General features: G+C 39.3%; 1 protein-coding gene across 3 annotated transcripts in view; it reads left to right on the plus strand.

Moving 5' to 3' along the window:
• CDK14 (cyclin dependent kinase 14) overlaps window positions 1-15,211 on the plus strand; it is a 266,293-nt gene that overhangs the window by 158,052 nt on the left and 93,030 nt on the right. For all 3 annotated transcript variants that reach the window (XM_086614579.1, XM_086614580.1, XM_086614578.1), the window contains one exon: window positions 11,771-11,894. In XM_086614579.1, the coding sequence (XP_086470705.1) occupies window positions 11,771-11,894 (124 nt within the window). The remainder of the gene's footprint in view (window positions 1-11,770; window positions 11,895-15,211) is intronic.

A 15,211-nucleotide genomic window follows, 5' to 3' on the forward strand; every position in this document is an offset into this window, starting at 1 on the left:
GCTTGGAGGACAGGAGTTGCAGAGAGAAGGGAACCCAGTCATATATGCCAACGACTCCCAGACCTTCACCAGCATGCAAAACTGAAAGCTTGCACTTCTCTCTTCTCACAGAGGAGATAAAGTGGTTACTGCAGAATATCTTAATGCTTTGTTATGCTGTACTTAGTTTGTCATCTTATGTAATTGAGGTTCTGAGACTTTGCCACTTATTTTGGTTTTAGCTTCTGGACTGTTGTCTATCTGGAGCTACAGCTGATTTTTAAGGGTTGAACTGAGCCATGTTAATTAGCCTTCTCTCCCTGCCAGTCCCTTCTTGCTAGAGGTTCTTCAGGAATTTCACTTTTAGTCAGACTTTTAGACAGTGTTTGTTCAGAATCACTGGTTATATGATCCTCAAATCTATTCTAAAACACTTTCCAGTTGAGCAATTATATTCCAGTAGCAATAAATCAGTCTCAGCACTCTGGGGCTAACCTGTGGGATTAAGCCATCGATGTTCTCCCAGTATTACAAAAGGCCCCCTGCCTTTTAATTTTGTTCTTGAGGAAAGTGTTGCCTACTGATGGATATTCCTTTATGGCTTGTTGCCAGTTATTATAAATACAAAACCACATAATCGCACATCTTTCTTTATCCAAAGAATATTACACAGTAGTTCCTGTAAAACACTACTTTGTAGGAATATGGAAGCAAAGCTGTTATTTACTTATGTTTTGGCTTCTATAGGACATCTTCAGCCTAATTAAATTTCTGAATTTTCTCCATATTTACAAGCGAAAGACAATGCTTGTTCCCTCAGGCTTATTTTAGATGAAGAATCGTAAATAGAATAAAATCCAAATTACTCTGATGGACACACGTATTGCTGTCCCCTTGGGCGTTGTGTTTGACATTGTCTTTCTTTGTGTTTTCAAATAGGATATTTGCTGTCACTTAAATATTTTAAATAAAGAGTAAGCAGAATATTATAAGCATGTGGAAGTATAAAGAAGAATGTCTCAACTGGCAGTTGTAGGTGTCTTAGGACAGTATGTTTAGGACGCAATTTTGTTTTGCTTGCTTAAAGTTTAGCATTTTTAGTGATACGTATGTATTCACACATAATGATTTTAGAATTTTTTAGTTCATGTATGGACTTACAAGTCTTACAAATAACATCAGGTTTTAAACCCTTCAAAGAATTTTTGTGTGAGGCTGAGATGTTATTATCTAAAGTTGGTTTTAAAATACCTATCCTTGAAAATGTTAAAGCAAGTATCCTGGTGACATCAATGTGGTTAGGTACCTGCAACGTCTTTATCAGCTAGAAGGGAAAATCCATAGATTCTCTAGACTCTGTTATCTTCAAATACACAACTGTATACATCTTCGGTAACTAACAAGCCTGTGTATGTACCATTTATTCATAACTATATATTAATATACTGCGTATGCTATTATAGTTACAGATGAGGAGAGAAAGGTAGCTGGTTAGTAAGTCCCTGTTTAGTAGGCACAGCCTCATCTTCTCTGGTTTTGAAGATGTCTTTCTCAGTTTTTCTGAAACTGAAGTTAAGCAACAAATCTTAAGTACATGGCCCCACATACAATTATGTTTCTGTTGGAAGCTACTGCTGCAGCCTTGTGCACTGATGGAGCTAAGAGCTGATTTATAGGTGTACACCGTGTGGCGCTTGCCAAGCTCCAAAATGTGGCTATGGCAAACTGAGGTCCAGGACTTACTCTGGGCTCTCCCTGTGCTGTTTCTCCTGGCCTGCAGTTTCTCCTCCTACTGAAGTCTGTACTCCTGGCTTCCTTTCCTACGGCCATTGCTGCCTTTAAAGGTAGTTCATACTTCTTGGACTCTCAGTTGAAACATCTGGATTGCTTCCTACAGCAGGAACTCTAATGGTTACAGCAGCCAACAGACCCTGCCAGTGTTTTTTTTTATGATGATCTTCATTCTGATTTGTGTTTGTTTCTGTCTGGTACAAGGCCTTCTCCACCAGACTTTTGACTTATCTTCTTGATTCTCCTGAGCATTTGTTTGCAGCTGTCCATAAATGGTTCTTGTTTTGTAAATTAATTATTTACTTTTTAAGTATCTTTTTTTTGTGCCTTTCAGCATGTCCTGTGAAAACGTAACTGTTCTTAACTTCTTTTAACCTTTGAAATATCATCTTTATTTTAACTGCATCTTTTTCTCCATATTATTGCATTCCCAGTAAATTATTGCATTGCAAGTAAATTCATCTTTATGTTTTCATGCATTAATTTATAGTTGAATCCGTTTTCTGTAACTCCTATAACCGCTGGAACCAATGGAGCACAAGGCTTGCATCTGTCGTGCCTGCATCACTTGTTTGCATTCCTGCCTTAAAAATAAATCTATTAATGAAAGCTGATTTGCTTTTTAATTAGTGAAGCTGCATTGAAATAGCTGTAGTCTTTTGGGAAAAGCATCCTCATTTTTTTCTCTCTGCCTTTTTTCCTGTACTTGCAGTGTTAGAGGTAACGCTGATTTGTGTGAGCATTTGACATTAAAAAACCCATCTTTGGCAAAATAAAAAGTTATCTCTGACCCACTGTTCCTCAATCTGTGCAACACTAGCCTGAATGACAAGAGGGTTGTCAACCAGACGAAAATTGTCTCTGTCTCTTAATCACTCTTGAAATCTTTTGCTTCAGGCAACTTGGAAGACTCCTATCATCTACTGTGACTAGAGGGAGAAGGAACTTCCAGTTTGTTCTCTTTCTATCTAGTATTGCTGCTCTGATTTGTTGTTCTCCCTGGGCACCTTTTCTCTTCCCAGGGCCAAAAAGTGAGAAGAAGAAAAAGGCAGACCCTTTTGTTGAACTTTGCTTGCAGGGAACAGGAGTATTCAGCCTTCTTCCAGGAGTCTTTAAGACATCGGCTTTTACCAATCTCAATTCTGATCCCTCCTTGCTCCTTGGAAGCAGGGCACAGCAGTCTTCTGTGTATAATTGATGGATATTTTTGAAGCAAAACCTCAACCAACTAAGCCCTACCTCCATCACAACCTTTAAAAATGTGGTTTATCATTGTAAGACTGAGTCAGAGAAAATAGTTGACTGTCACAGTTACGTGTAATGTATGTGGCAAAGTGTCGAGTGGAAACTGCATATTAAGTTTTCTAGGACGGCACAATAATCTCTGTAAAAATATGCTTAAGCTTCAACCAAAAACTGTAATTAGTTGCAGTCTTAAAATTTCTACAAAAATAGTTTACATGAAATGTAGTTAATAGGAATTATTGAAACATAATGGGATGCTGCAGTAGTTTTCTGTGCTAAATGCTCAAGAAGAGATCAGTCAACTTTATAGAACTCTAAGTTAAAAAAAAAACAACAAGAAAAACCAAAAATCCCAAATCAGATCTGATAAAAATACTGGATTTATTAAACCAAGGTTTTAATACTGGCTTACAAGGTGCATGTTGAATTGAACGTGTTGAAATAAAGTGAATGTTTATCTGATGTTACCAGAAATCTCCGGCACTTAATCAGTTACGTTATTCATTTATTCCTCTCCATACTGCAGTACTATGAACATTGTTCTTGACTAATGGTTGCAGTTTTTAAAGTTGAATCTGATGTATAAATTTGGCATTTAATGACTGATGTGAAAATTAATAATCTGAGTCAAAGCCATAGGGTAGTTGTCATCTGATGTCTTTTGTAAACATAAATATTTGTCATGGAACCTATTACAGCTTCAGAATAATCTGAAGCACAGAGGGTAGGGAAGCATTCAGAACATGAAAGGATTAGGCAACTCCTGTTTCCCATCCATGTGAGGCTTACTGCACTTGAAGTGCAGCTACTTGAACTTTGACAGTAGCAGAGCATTGCATAGTGGCTCTTGCTAAGCAGTAGCTCTATTCGTTATTAGTACAAATAACGAATTAATATAAACCCAAATGTTTGTTAGGAAAGCATAGTATCTGAAAAGTATGATAAAAATGCTTTGTTTTTTAGGTTACAGTTGTGTTATTGGTTTAGACCTCCCTGGTGTGCTTCTGTTTTCTTTCCATCATGTGACTGTATAAACGTCTGTGGCGTGGACAAGAGGTTTGTGGTCCTCTTTTTTTTGTGGGAGACGTGTGTTGAATCACATGGCCAGTCCTGCATCCATATGTGAAAAATGTGTGATTACGTGATGTAGGGGAAGCTGTGGCATGTGAGCGCCTGTGTGTAACTAAAGGTGTCTGACCTAAAGATTGACTGCCATAGACTTAGGTACACAATTAAACCATGATAATACATCCAGCTATGATGAATTTTTATGTCTTGTTTCACCTATTATACTGACTCACTGGAGTTTGGAGAAGATACTCTTTTACTTTAAGGTGAATACCTACTATGGTGGTCCTTTTAATTTCATCGGTTGTTAGTGGAAGCAAATCTAACTAATGTTATGCTTTTGAAATCTCTCTCCTACTTACTGAAATTAGTGATGCTGCTGATGTAGAGTTGAATTAAAAATATATTTCAACAGATATGCTAAGTGGGAAGTGATGCTGTTTAATATGCTGAGAAGTTGCTATTTTTTATTCCTCATTCACTGAACGAGCAGGTGTACTGCAGACAGAATAATGTTATACCAAATTAAGGTCGTCTTTTACACATGGCATTGAGAATTGATTATTTAAATTAGACTTTTTAGTTATCAGACATTAAATATGACATCAGAATTTCACTCTATGTCAGTCTTGTCACTTAAAGTAATGATTTGATAATATGCACAACTGTGAACAGTAAATGCAGCATCTTTATCAGTGTGTTAAAATTTGTGCTAGAAGAATGTCACTTTCATATCTAGTGTGTGCGTGTGTAATTTATTGTCTATATGATCTGCATGGTTCACATACGGCAAAAAACACGAAAATATTGTAGGGATGAAGAAAATACTTTTTCCAGTGTCTTTGAAATTGGTGAGGCACCAGTTGCCACCCTGACCTAGTTCAACATGCAAGTGAATTGGTAAAAGGTAGAAAAGGAGATTGAATTGAATTGAATTGAATTTATTTTTACTTTTGCCATTCAGGAGAAAAAAATCTGAGTGAACCTTCCACTTATTGAACATTAGCAGACGACTGTAACTGATCATAAGGGAGTATGTTTATGCTCAGTTACTTAAGCACACCTTCCTCATTGCAAATGGCTGTAGTAGTACCCAGAGGGGACAAAAAATGATTAAAAGCACATCAAAGAGAATAGAAGTTAGCAAATTAACACTCTCCAATCTCTTTCCTTTGCAGTTCTGCAGCAAATAAGTGGGAAAACCTGTAGTTTTAGTATCCTTTTTTAAAGTAATGATATGATGCTCGTTCTCAGTGGCTGTATTGTATGCATTTCTGTGTGACATTGGTAAGACTTTCATGTAAGGAATGGAGGAGCAAGTTAGAAACCTTTATAGTAGCATTTTGGACAGAATTCTTTTAAAAATCATTTGGAGAGAACTCATTTAGTTCCAGAGAGGTCAGATAGGATGGCCTTTATTTGAGATAAAGCTGATTTAAATGGCTAACAATTTTTTGTTCAGGTAGGATCCTTTATTCGTAGGGATGCAAATTCATTTGAAGTCAACACTTTGTTCCTGGAATTTCTTTTTCTGACAATTTAAGCAAGAGAGTCTACAAAGCTTTGACCTAAAAAGTTCAGTATTTACCCAGGATGTTGTCAGAAGTAAAAAGTTGTGGTTTATCTTGTGGGTATTACCCTGGTTGGGAGGAGAGAAAAGAATAGCAAACCAACAGTGATAAAAGAGATTGTGCTTCATGAGCTTTTGTTACGCTAGAAGTCACACAGAGACATTTTTCATTGTTTCTGTGATAAGACATATTACCAGGTAGTTTTTTCTTATGTTAATGGTTTAAAACAAGTAGATGTATAACTCCCCAGCAGTCTAGTAAACCCAAACATAACTGAGCATTGTGTTCGGTTGTGTTTATTTCACCTAGGCTGTGAGACCTACTGTGGGGGTTTATTACCTCCTTTTGCCTTTCTAAGTAGCCAATAATTTCCAGAAGCCTGTAATATCCTCTGGATGATATGGAGAAGTACACCCGTTGCAAGCGTGAGGTGAGTTGTCCAGGGTTAGGTTTCTTTTACTAGTATTTTTAGATTCAATGGCCTATTAAGACTGAATATGATATCGATTGATGCTGAATACACACAAGGGAATTCAGATGATTATGTGATACCCAGCTGGTGTGCTTTGATACATACAGCAAGCAGGAGCATTTGTGTTACCGGTGATGAGTGGTAATACAGTTTGTGCAGTATTGTGTATTACTTTTTGAAAGTAACTACGCTAATACAGCAGTACGAGCTTGCTGAAGGACTGGCACGTTAATCCAATCTCGCTTTCACCTTTCTTGTGAACTGATGTGAACTCCTGATCCAGGTTAGCTCAGCTCCATTTGCAGTCTCTTGCTGCAGAGAGAGCAGAGCCAGGAGTTTTGTGCATCTTCTATAGACTAAAAGGTTCCATTTAGCTTTTGACTTCTGTATCTAGGGCCAGGTCTTTTATTCCCACAGTACGACATGTGGTAAGATGTGGTAAGGGGGCTCAAATGCAGGAAATTATTCAGAAGTCCCCCTGTGCCATCAGGGAAAGATAGTTCTTGACTTAAAAAAGCACCCCAGAGGCCTCATTAGTCTATCTTCTTGGGCAGTATCCTTCTTGTCATTGGGGTCCTTGATACCTTACCAGACCCTGTTGTGGAAATGGTACATTTTCTGGAGAATCTCTCTGGGCCTGCTGTGAATTTCTTTCTGCTCTTTACTTACCACAGCATCCTTTGCCAGAAGCTCCCTACCATCTCTGGGAATGGAGAGCAACTATGTGGCATCATCTGAGCCCTTCTGCACAGATCACCTGTACATGAGTATCCCCCTTTATCATTAGACTCATCAGAGTTTTCTGAACCTTGGTCAGAAAGTGTTAACTCCCATCAGACCCACCTGTTAGATGTGTTTTGGATGGCCAGTGTCAGTGTTTAGCTTGTAAGATCATTTGGATGAGAAGAGCTCAAGATCCTATGTGGCCTTCAGAAGCCAACAATCTGCTGCACATGAGCCACCTTGCAGCTGATAGATGTGTGCTTGTAATGGTCTAGGTTGTACACTCACCCAGGCTCATGAAGAACACCATGAAAGCAGGGCTGTTCATCCAGGCATTTGGCAAGTCTCTCAGAAAATGTAGTTGGTTTGAACAGGCATTTGGTCAAACAGTGTAGGTAGCTCAAGTGGCTATCAAGGCAATGTACTTGAAAGACTGCGTAGGTGCTAACCTTTTTGTGGAGTTGACTGCTTCCTCTTGTAAGTTTTAAGAACTGCTAATTTTCTTTTAATATCACAGTCCATAAACCCTGAATTAGCTTTGACCTGCATGGATTTTTCTCACTGATAATGAAAATTCTTCATTAAAATATGTTGCTCATTAAAGTGAGAGCTGCATTAACTGTTAGGGGAAAAAAAAAGGTGGGTTTTTTCATGGCTATAATAAATAAGCAAGGTGTGAAGTACAAGTATTAAATTTTTTTTTTATCTGAATGTAAAGTGTTGAGCCTCCTAATGTTAAGTCTTGCTGAAAACCTAACTACTAGAGACAAATCTCGTTCCTGTTTTATGTCTTTTCCAACTCTCATCACAATGACCCTTGTCATTTTGGGAGTCTTTTGCTTTATCACTATCGTGGTTTAGCCCAGCTGGCAGCTAAGCCACCACGAGGTCACTCACTCACTTCTCCCCCTCGGTGGGATGGAGAGGAGAAAAATGTAACAAAAGGCCTGAGGGTCCAGTTAAGAACAGGGAGGGATCACCCACTGACCATGGCCCTGGGCAGAACAGACTAGGCTTGGGGAAAAATCAGTTTCATTTGTAACAATTACTTGAGAGGATAACAAGAAACAAAGCCAGATCTTAAAAACACCTTCCTCACACCTCTCCCTTCTTCCCAGCTTTACGTCTCCCCGGTGGTGCAGGGAGATGAGGAACGAGGGGATTGCAGGTCAGTTTGTCACATGTTGTTGCTGCTGCTCCTTTCTTAAAGCAGAAAGACTCCTTACACTCTTTTTGCCTGCTCCAGTGGATTACCTCCTCATGGGACAATCCACAGACTTCGCCAATGTGAGTCCTTCCCGCAGGATGCAATCCTTACCCATCAGATTGCTCCAGCATGGGCTTTTTCTGCAAAGTCATGGTTTTTAGGGAGCTGCCACCCGCTCCGGTGTGGAGTTCTCCATGGGCTTCAGATGCATCTCTGCTTCGTCGTCAGTACCCAGCAGACAATTCTCTACAATCTTTCAGGCACAGGCATCTCTGCTTAGCATAAGGTTCTCCATGGGCTGCAGGCATGTCTCTGCTCCACCATTTCTCCCACAGGCAGCAGGAGGGCCGCTGCCGTTCTCACCACCCACGGGCTGCAGGAGAATCTCGGCTCCGACACCTCCTCCCGATCCATCTTCTCTGACCTTAGTGTCTGCATGGCCATTTCTCTCAGATCTCAGTCCTCTCTCCACTGCAGCCATGCCAGGCCCAATGAACCTCGGCAGTCCCGCAGTACAAGCCCTGCCCAGCGGGTGCCCTGGGAGCAGGGCACTTTGGTGCTCTCCAAGCTGCGCCACTGCGGCCATCTCCAGCCGGGTGGTGCTCGCCCAGCACTGGCAGCCCAGCGCCTCTCCCCTCTCCTTGCTGCAGGTCCAGCCCCCGTGATTTGGGCTCCTTTTTCCCCATCTTAAATAGAGCATTCGCAGAGGTGCTGATGGCTCAGCCTTGACCTGAGGAGGATGGAGGTCCGACCTGGCCAGAGACTGGTCTGACTGGTTTTGGAGCCCGGGAAGTTACAGGGGCTCTCTCTGCAGCTCCTCCCCTGCTACCAAAACCCCTCCACTTAAACCCAGCACAATCACCAAAACCTCTGTTCTTACTAATAAGCTGCAAACTATACCCGAGTGATATCCCAATGTGTTTATTACAGGTTATTTGACACTTATAGTCTTGTGTATGACCATGCAAAAATTAAAATTGCTAACTTAAAAGCTTAAGAACCATGAATCTGTGTTGTTTCTCCCCTCACAACCAGCCATTGAAATGCACGTGGAATTTGCCATTGACTCCTTTTAGACTTGTCCTCTGGTCCACAGGGCTGCCATCCTGTGGCCTTGGAGAAATGACAGTTCAGTTGCGTGTTCAAAAACACGACAGAAGCCCCAGGCTGAGGTTTCACAGCAATCAGAATTGAGCAAAGTGGAGGAAGGAGCAAGTAAGAGCAGAGTACGACCACAATAGGTGGTATGCCAATTTCGGATCAGGTATATGAGTAAGAGGTGGTGGTACCTCATCCAGCATTCGTTTCTGTCCTTGTGAAGGTAATGCACACGGTCTTGAAGGGGAACACGTTTCTTGGAGAGGGTTTTCCCCAAAGACAGAGGAGGGATCTTGACTGTGAGAAGGCAGAAGTGTTTCCAGAGACATCAGAAGCAGTTCCTTGCAATTTGTCTTTTCTTTTTGTGGAGTGGGGAACCATTGGGAATGGAGAGCCTCTTTTACTGTTCTCTCTTCCCAGGCAATCCCAAAGAGCCTGTGGTTTGCTGAATGCCTTACTGCTGGGCGTTAGGCTTGTGTTTTCACTTAAATCTTATCGCATTTAGTATTACCAAATAGAAACAAAGGTGAAGAGGAAAAGAGAAGGCACCAAAACAATGGCTGAGTTTACCCTGTAAATGAATTCAGGAAGATTTTTTTTTCCCCCTGCTCTTTCATGATCTTCCTCCAAAGAGGAAACATTTGATACAGTGTGTGTGAGTGAATTAATTGACTTTTGTGGAAGTACTTGATGAGTACAGCATGTCTACAAGTTTGAAATAAAACTACATTCCAGAGCTGTCCTCAAGAGTAGACATTTCTTCTCTGTTTAGCTGTGAAATTGTTGTATCAAATCACTTGACTCTCTGCATTAAAGCCAAATGAAAGTCCACATTAATAAATACATTTTGAGTTATAAAGATTACAGTGCTGTCAGATAACATGATAATTGAAATTTCTTTGCATATTTAAAAATAATATTTGAAGTTAAATACCATTTATTTAGTGATTTAGCCTAGCAAACTGGATATTTTCTCTATCTTTTTATATTAAAAATATTATTTTGAAGTAATTTAATATAATATAACTTATAATAGAAGGCTGTAATGAAAGCTGTTTCTTCTTCCTGCACTTATTAAAATAGTTTTCGTGTCCCACGAGTTCCATTTTAACCACAATTCAAAAAGGAATGTGCATGTTACTTATGACTTTCCTGCTATTCTTTTGTTTCTGTATTTTACTCTTAGGTTTCCTCAGCACATTGTTAGACCCAACCCTGGCAAGAAGGTGATTGATATGGCTCTTTGTGCCCTGGCTAAATAGCTAAACATACAGTGTATTGTGTCTGCACTTGAGGAAGAAATGAAATGCAATTAAATTCATTTCAACTTCAGTAACATGACATTTCTGTTTCTTTCATGTCAGCCTTTATTCTCTTCTATAATCAGGTTTTGTAACCCCTTTTATAATGTCTCCTTACTTCAACAGTCACTAAATAGGATGCTTGTGTTGCAAGTTAATTAGAAATTCTCATGTGCCTGGGTTGACTTTTCCCAAATCTGTGGTGTGGTTTCCACATCTTCCGAGAGAGCACGTTTCACCGGCCGCTGAGCTGTGAGGCACGAGGTCCATATCCAGTCTTGAATCCTCCACGTTTGGCTTTACAAAGGCTTGTTGCATTGCCATTTGGAAACTGTAGTATTTCTTAAAATATTTCAGGCAATAACGGGGAGGGAGTCTGTATATTAGGGTTTTTCAAAACTGCAAAGAAAACTCCTGGGAAATGATAGTTCACCCTTTGTGTTAACAAAGTCCATGAGAGTAATGCTTACAGCCTTTCACAGCAGGTGCCAATAAGGATGCAGGAGAATGGTGGGAGAGGAGATGAAAAGCGGAGAACAAAAGATCTTCATCATCCAGCTCTTTGTTCATAATTGTAAATTACAGAAATACACAATATCAATGCTTTGCTCTAGGGAAAGCATTTGTAAAGTCCAGTGAAGGGTCAAAAGAAACACGGGAGATGAGTTAGATTCCTATCTAAATTTACCTTAGACTGTAAGAAGTAGGTTTCAAAAGTCATCTTTAGGTTCAGTGAGAATTATTACATCCTAATGAAAAATACATAAGCAACTCCCATTAAAAAAAACTTTGAAGGAGAAAAACCTATCATACTTGCAGATTTCCTTGGGTTGGGTACACAGGCATTGTTGTTATACTATTAATTTCTCTTTGTTTTAGCTCCAGTGTCCCATCCCCCAGCCTTATCTCCCCATCCCTCTCCACCCTGTACTGTTGTTTCCTATAATTAGTGAAGATACACATCTGTCTTTAGGCTACCACCTAATCTCTAAGGCCATATGAGTAAATGGAATATAATTATAATTTGGTAGAATTTGAGCCTTCTGCACATGCTTGTATTGCTCTTGTTCTTCTTAAAGCAGGCAAATTGGATCTATGATATAGTAGGGCTTGGAAGCTTGGTTTAGTCTTTGCAAAGTACATATTTTTTAGATGGAAATGTTGTGTTAAATTTGGGTGGGAGTTACACTAGTTTGGGAGGAATTCTGACACAATGTTACCACAATATGCAAGGACCCTGCATATTGTGAAGAAATCACCTGTGGTTATATGCAAAATATTAACGGAGGTCATTTTTTGTCCCCCTCTTTTTCAGTTATTTTTATTTCAGTTGCTGCGAGGACTGTCTTACATCCACCAGCGTTACATTTTGCACAGGGACCTGAAACCACAGAATCTTCTGATCAGTGACACGGGGGAGTTAAAGCTGGCAGACTTTGGTAGGCAAGCAGTTAATTACAAGTCTCTTATAATGTTGTAGGAATGTCAGACAGATGGTTCCATTGATTTCTCTTCCCCCCACCCTATTCCTTAGACACACCTTCTTCATTGTAGATAATTGCACATTTTTCTCCTCAGCGAAGAAATTGATTATGGTCAACAAAATGCTTGATTAAAGGGGAGCAATTGAAAAACAAATATATACTCCAGTTCCACAAGGAAGATAATGCTGAAAATATTTCAGTTTTATTTACCATGAGACCTCTGAATTAGAATTCAAAACCTTTAAAAAGAAAATAAATACAAAAGAGAGAAACCTGAGGAAATACAGACTGTATGAAGAGACCAGTCACTTTATGTAAGCAGCTCTAGGGTTGTGGAGATCTGAATTAACTTTCATAAAATGGTCGTTGAAAGAGACTGGAGGACACAAGAATAAATATTCCTTCTAAAGAATAAAGGAAACTAGGATCACCTGGACTGCTTTCAGTATCCATTTGTACCTAATGAGGAATCCTTATTGGAATATAAAGTCAGGGGAAATCGTCCACTGAAACATTATGCTTTTTGGCCCCTTTTTTTTTTTTTTTTTTAATATATATTTTCTAGGGTCTACACCAATGCAAGTACTCTTTCCTCTGAAAACCATTGTGAATGCAGATGTGGAAAATGGCACTATTTTCCTTTAGGTTTTTTTTCAAAATGTTGTAGGAATTTATTTCTTTCCTGTAGGTCAACTTCTCAGCTACTGATTCCAGCAGAACTTCTGAAGTAAGCTGAAAATGTGGCCTATTGGCTTTTTTGAAATGACTTTTGTTTTTATGACTGCTGTCCACTTTGGGCTGCACGTTTCATGCAGCAGCAGTAATAAGAGAGCCTTATGTGCTAATTGGCAATTTCACTGTTAACGTAGTCACGTTTTTTTGTCTTTTAATTAGCGTTACTGCAATTAACAGCCTTCTGTGTATTTGCTATGCTGGAGAAGGGAACAGGACTTCAGGTGGACACAGTCCGCAAGAACTTGATTGGCCTGTGGATTGTAAGGCAATTAGAGAAATAGTATTAGAAACAATTATTATCTAGTTTTACATACCATTTGCTGTTGCTGTTTTTCAAAACTTGGAAGATGCCAGAAGTGTTTTAAAGATATGCTTCAAAAAAGCATTCCTGCATGTTGCATTTTACTACGAGATCTCATCTCTTAAATAGCTGAAACAGGTGAATCATTAGGTGCTTTTGTAGTGAAATATGAGTTAGTCCTCTATTGAAGGTGCTGTGCTGTTAGAGATGACTAGTTTCGTTCTATCATTTTTATTTATAAAACACTATGAACTTACCTGACTGCCAAGTATTGCCATATTATAAGTCCTTCAGGAGATTGTGATGATGTTGCTCTAGCTTTGGTGGATACTGAAAACTCTGTAGATGATCTTACAAACTCTTTTGTATGTAAAATGTTTCATATGGTGTGGGGTTGTGGGGCGAGGGGGAGTTAACTGAAGCTCTGTGATTTTTGTGGCTGGGGAGAGAGAGGCTGCAAACTTTTCAGCTGTGTTTTTAAGAAAACAAAAAATACCACCTTTCACCAGCACTGTTCAATGCCTTGCTGGAGGTGTGAGCGATGAAATGTCCTTCTCAGATGTAGGTTGACCTCTCTCTGGTTGTATTGCCTGATATTGCTGTAGAGCAGAGGAGAGGCTGGGACGTTTGGTTTTGCCCTGGTGTAGTAGGAAATGTAACCGTCACTTCTGATGAAATTATTGCCTCATTGCGGCACTAGGCTAAATATCCCAGTGATGACATCAAAGGCAGGATTTTCCCAGCTTTGTGTAGGCAGGAATTTAAGGTTGACCATTATGTATTATTCTGAGAGACAGACTAGAGATGTGTAAGTACAACTCAAATGAAATACCCAGTAGTAGACATATGAATGTGTAGAGGTTTTTTTTTCTCTTGTAAGTTTGTCCTGACCTAACAGAAACATCTGCGTAATCTACTCTCTTACACTGAGAGAGGATTATATATCTCCATTTTTTTTTTTAAAGCCAGATTTTCTTTCATGGCTCATGACCTCATAAAATTGAAAACCAGATGGGTTAAATTTCTCTGCTGAGAACCACGATGAAAAATTAGAAGTGATGAGGTTAAAGTCTAAAGGGTCATGACCTCTTTCACTGGAGGCATGAGAAATGAGAGCACACCCATATGCTCTCTGTGTGCACCTCTGTACATATTTACTTAATTAAATGCTGTATTATTATAGCCCATCTTCTACCTTCTCAGTACAAAGGACTCATGTGAAACAAGATGTAAAATAAAGCCTTGTTTCTCTTTATGATTTTCTCCCACGAATGACTAATTCACAATAATGCGCTTGGAAAGGAAGTCAGTTTAGATTGTATATTTGATTAATTACATGAGGAGCTGTATGGAAATTAGAGAGATGGGTGTTTTGCTTTCAAATGCACTCAAAGCAGGAGAGAACCTATCAAGAAATCAGTTTCTGTCAGAGATAGGATTGACTTTGCAAGCACAATAAATGTAAAATCCTAGAGCAAAGGCCTTTTAGTCTCTAAGGACAAGACCTTCAGATTTTGGTTTCATAAGTTTACAAAAAATTAACAGCGTGGGTGAAGTTTTTCATTTGGCGGTGGGTTTATTTAATCTCCTCAGTGTAGGATATCAAATGCTTGAAAGCAGGCTGTAGTGGATCATAGTTCTTGAATAAACAAGGTGAAAGAAAGGCTATTCATGCCTGCCAGTGCATTGCACTGCGGCTGAAGTGGAATCTTTGAATAACTGTGGGCATGTGTTTTTCTACAGCAGGGCTCCCAGACATAGATTCTTCGCTGTGTGGGAGTGTCTTTTGTTCAGATGAATGGTGGTTTGCTTTTCTGTTCATTGTGCTATAGCTGCTAGGAAATGAACATTTATGAGAAGAAGCAGCAGTCAAATGAAAAGGGAGAACAGAACATAGAGGCTTTATCAAATTAAAAATGGATGAGCTATAAAAAATGGCTTTCTTGAGAAGATATAATAGAGGAGAGGCTACACCTTGAATAATTGTTGCTATGAAAAATAGTCCTTGAACTCCCTTCCTGCATTCCTTTTTTTTCAATCTAATTAAAATTCCAAAGGAAACTAAAGTGTATTAGGAATTCTTCATTATTTTTGATCCTGTGGTATGGATTTGGCTATCTGTGTGTTTGTTTTCCCCTGCACATATGTCTGTCTTGAGTAGAAGTAAAGTATTATAAACCTTTAATGAGTAACACCATAAGCAATTACAAATATAAATGATTAGCGCCTTGTGCTT

Source organism: Tauraco erythrolophus, chromosome 7, assembly GCF_009769465.1.
Source record: "Tauraco erythrolophus isolate bTauEry1 chromosome 7, bTauEry1.pri, whole genome shotgun sequence".
Classification (NCBI taxonomy): domain Eukaryota; kingdom Metazoa; phylum Chordata; class Aves; order Musophagiformes; family Musophagidae; genus Tauraco; species Tauraco erythrolophus.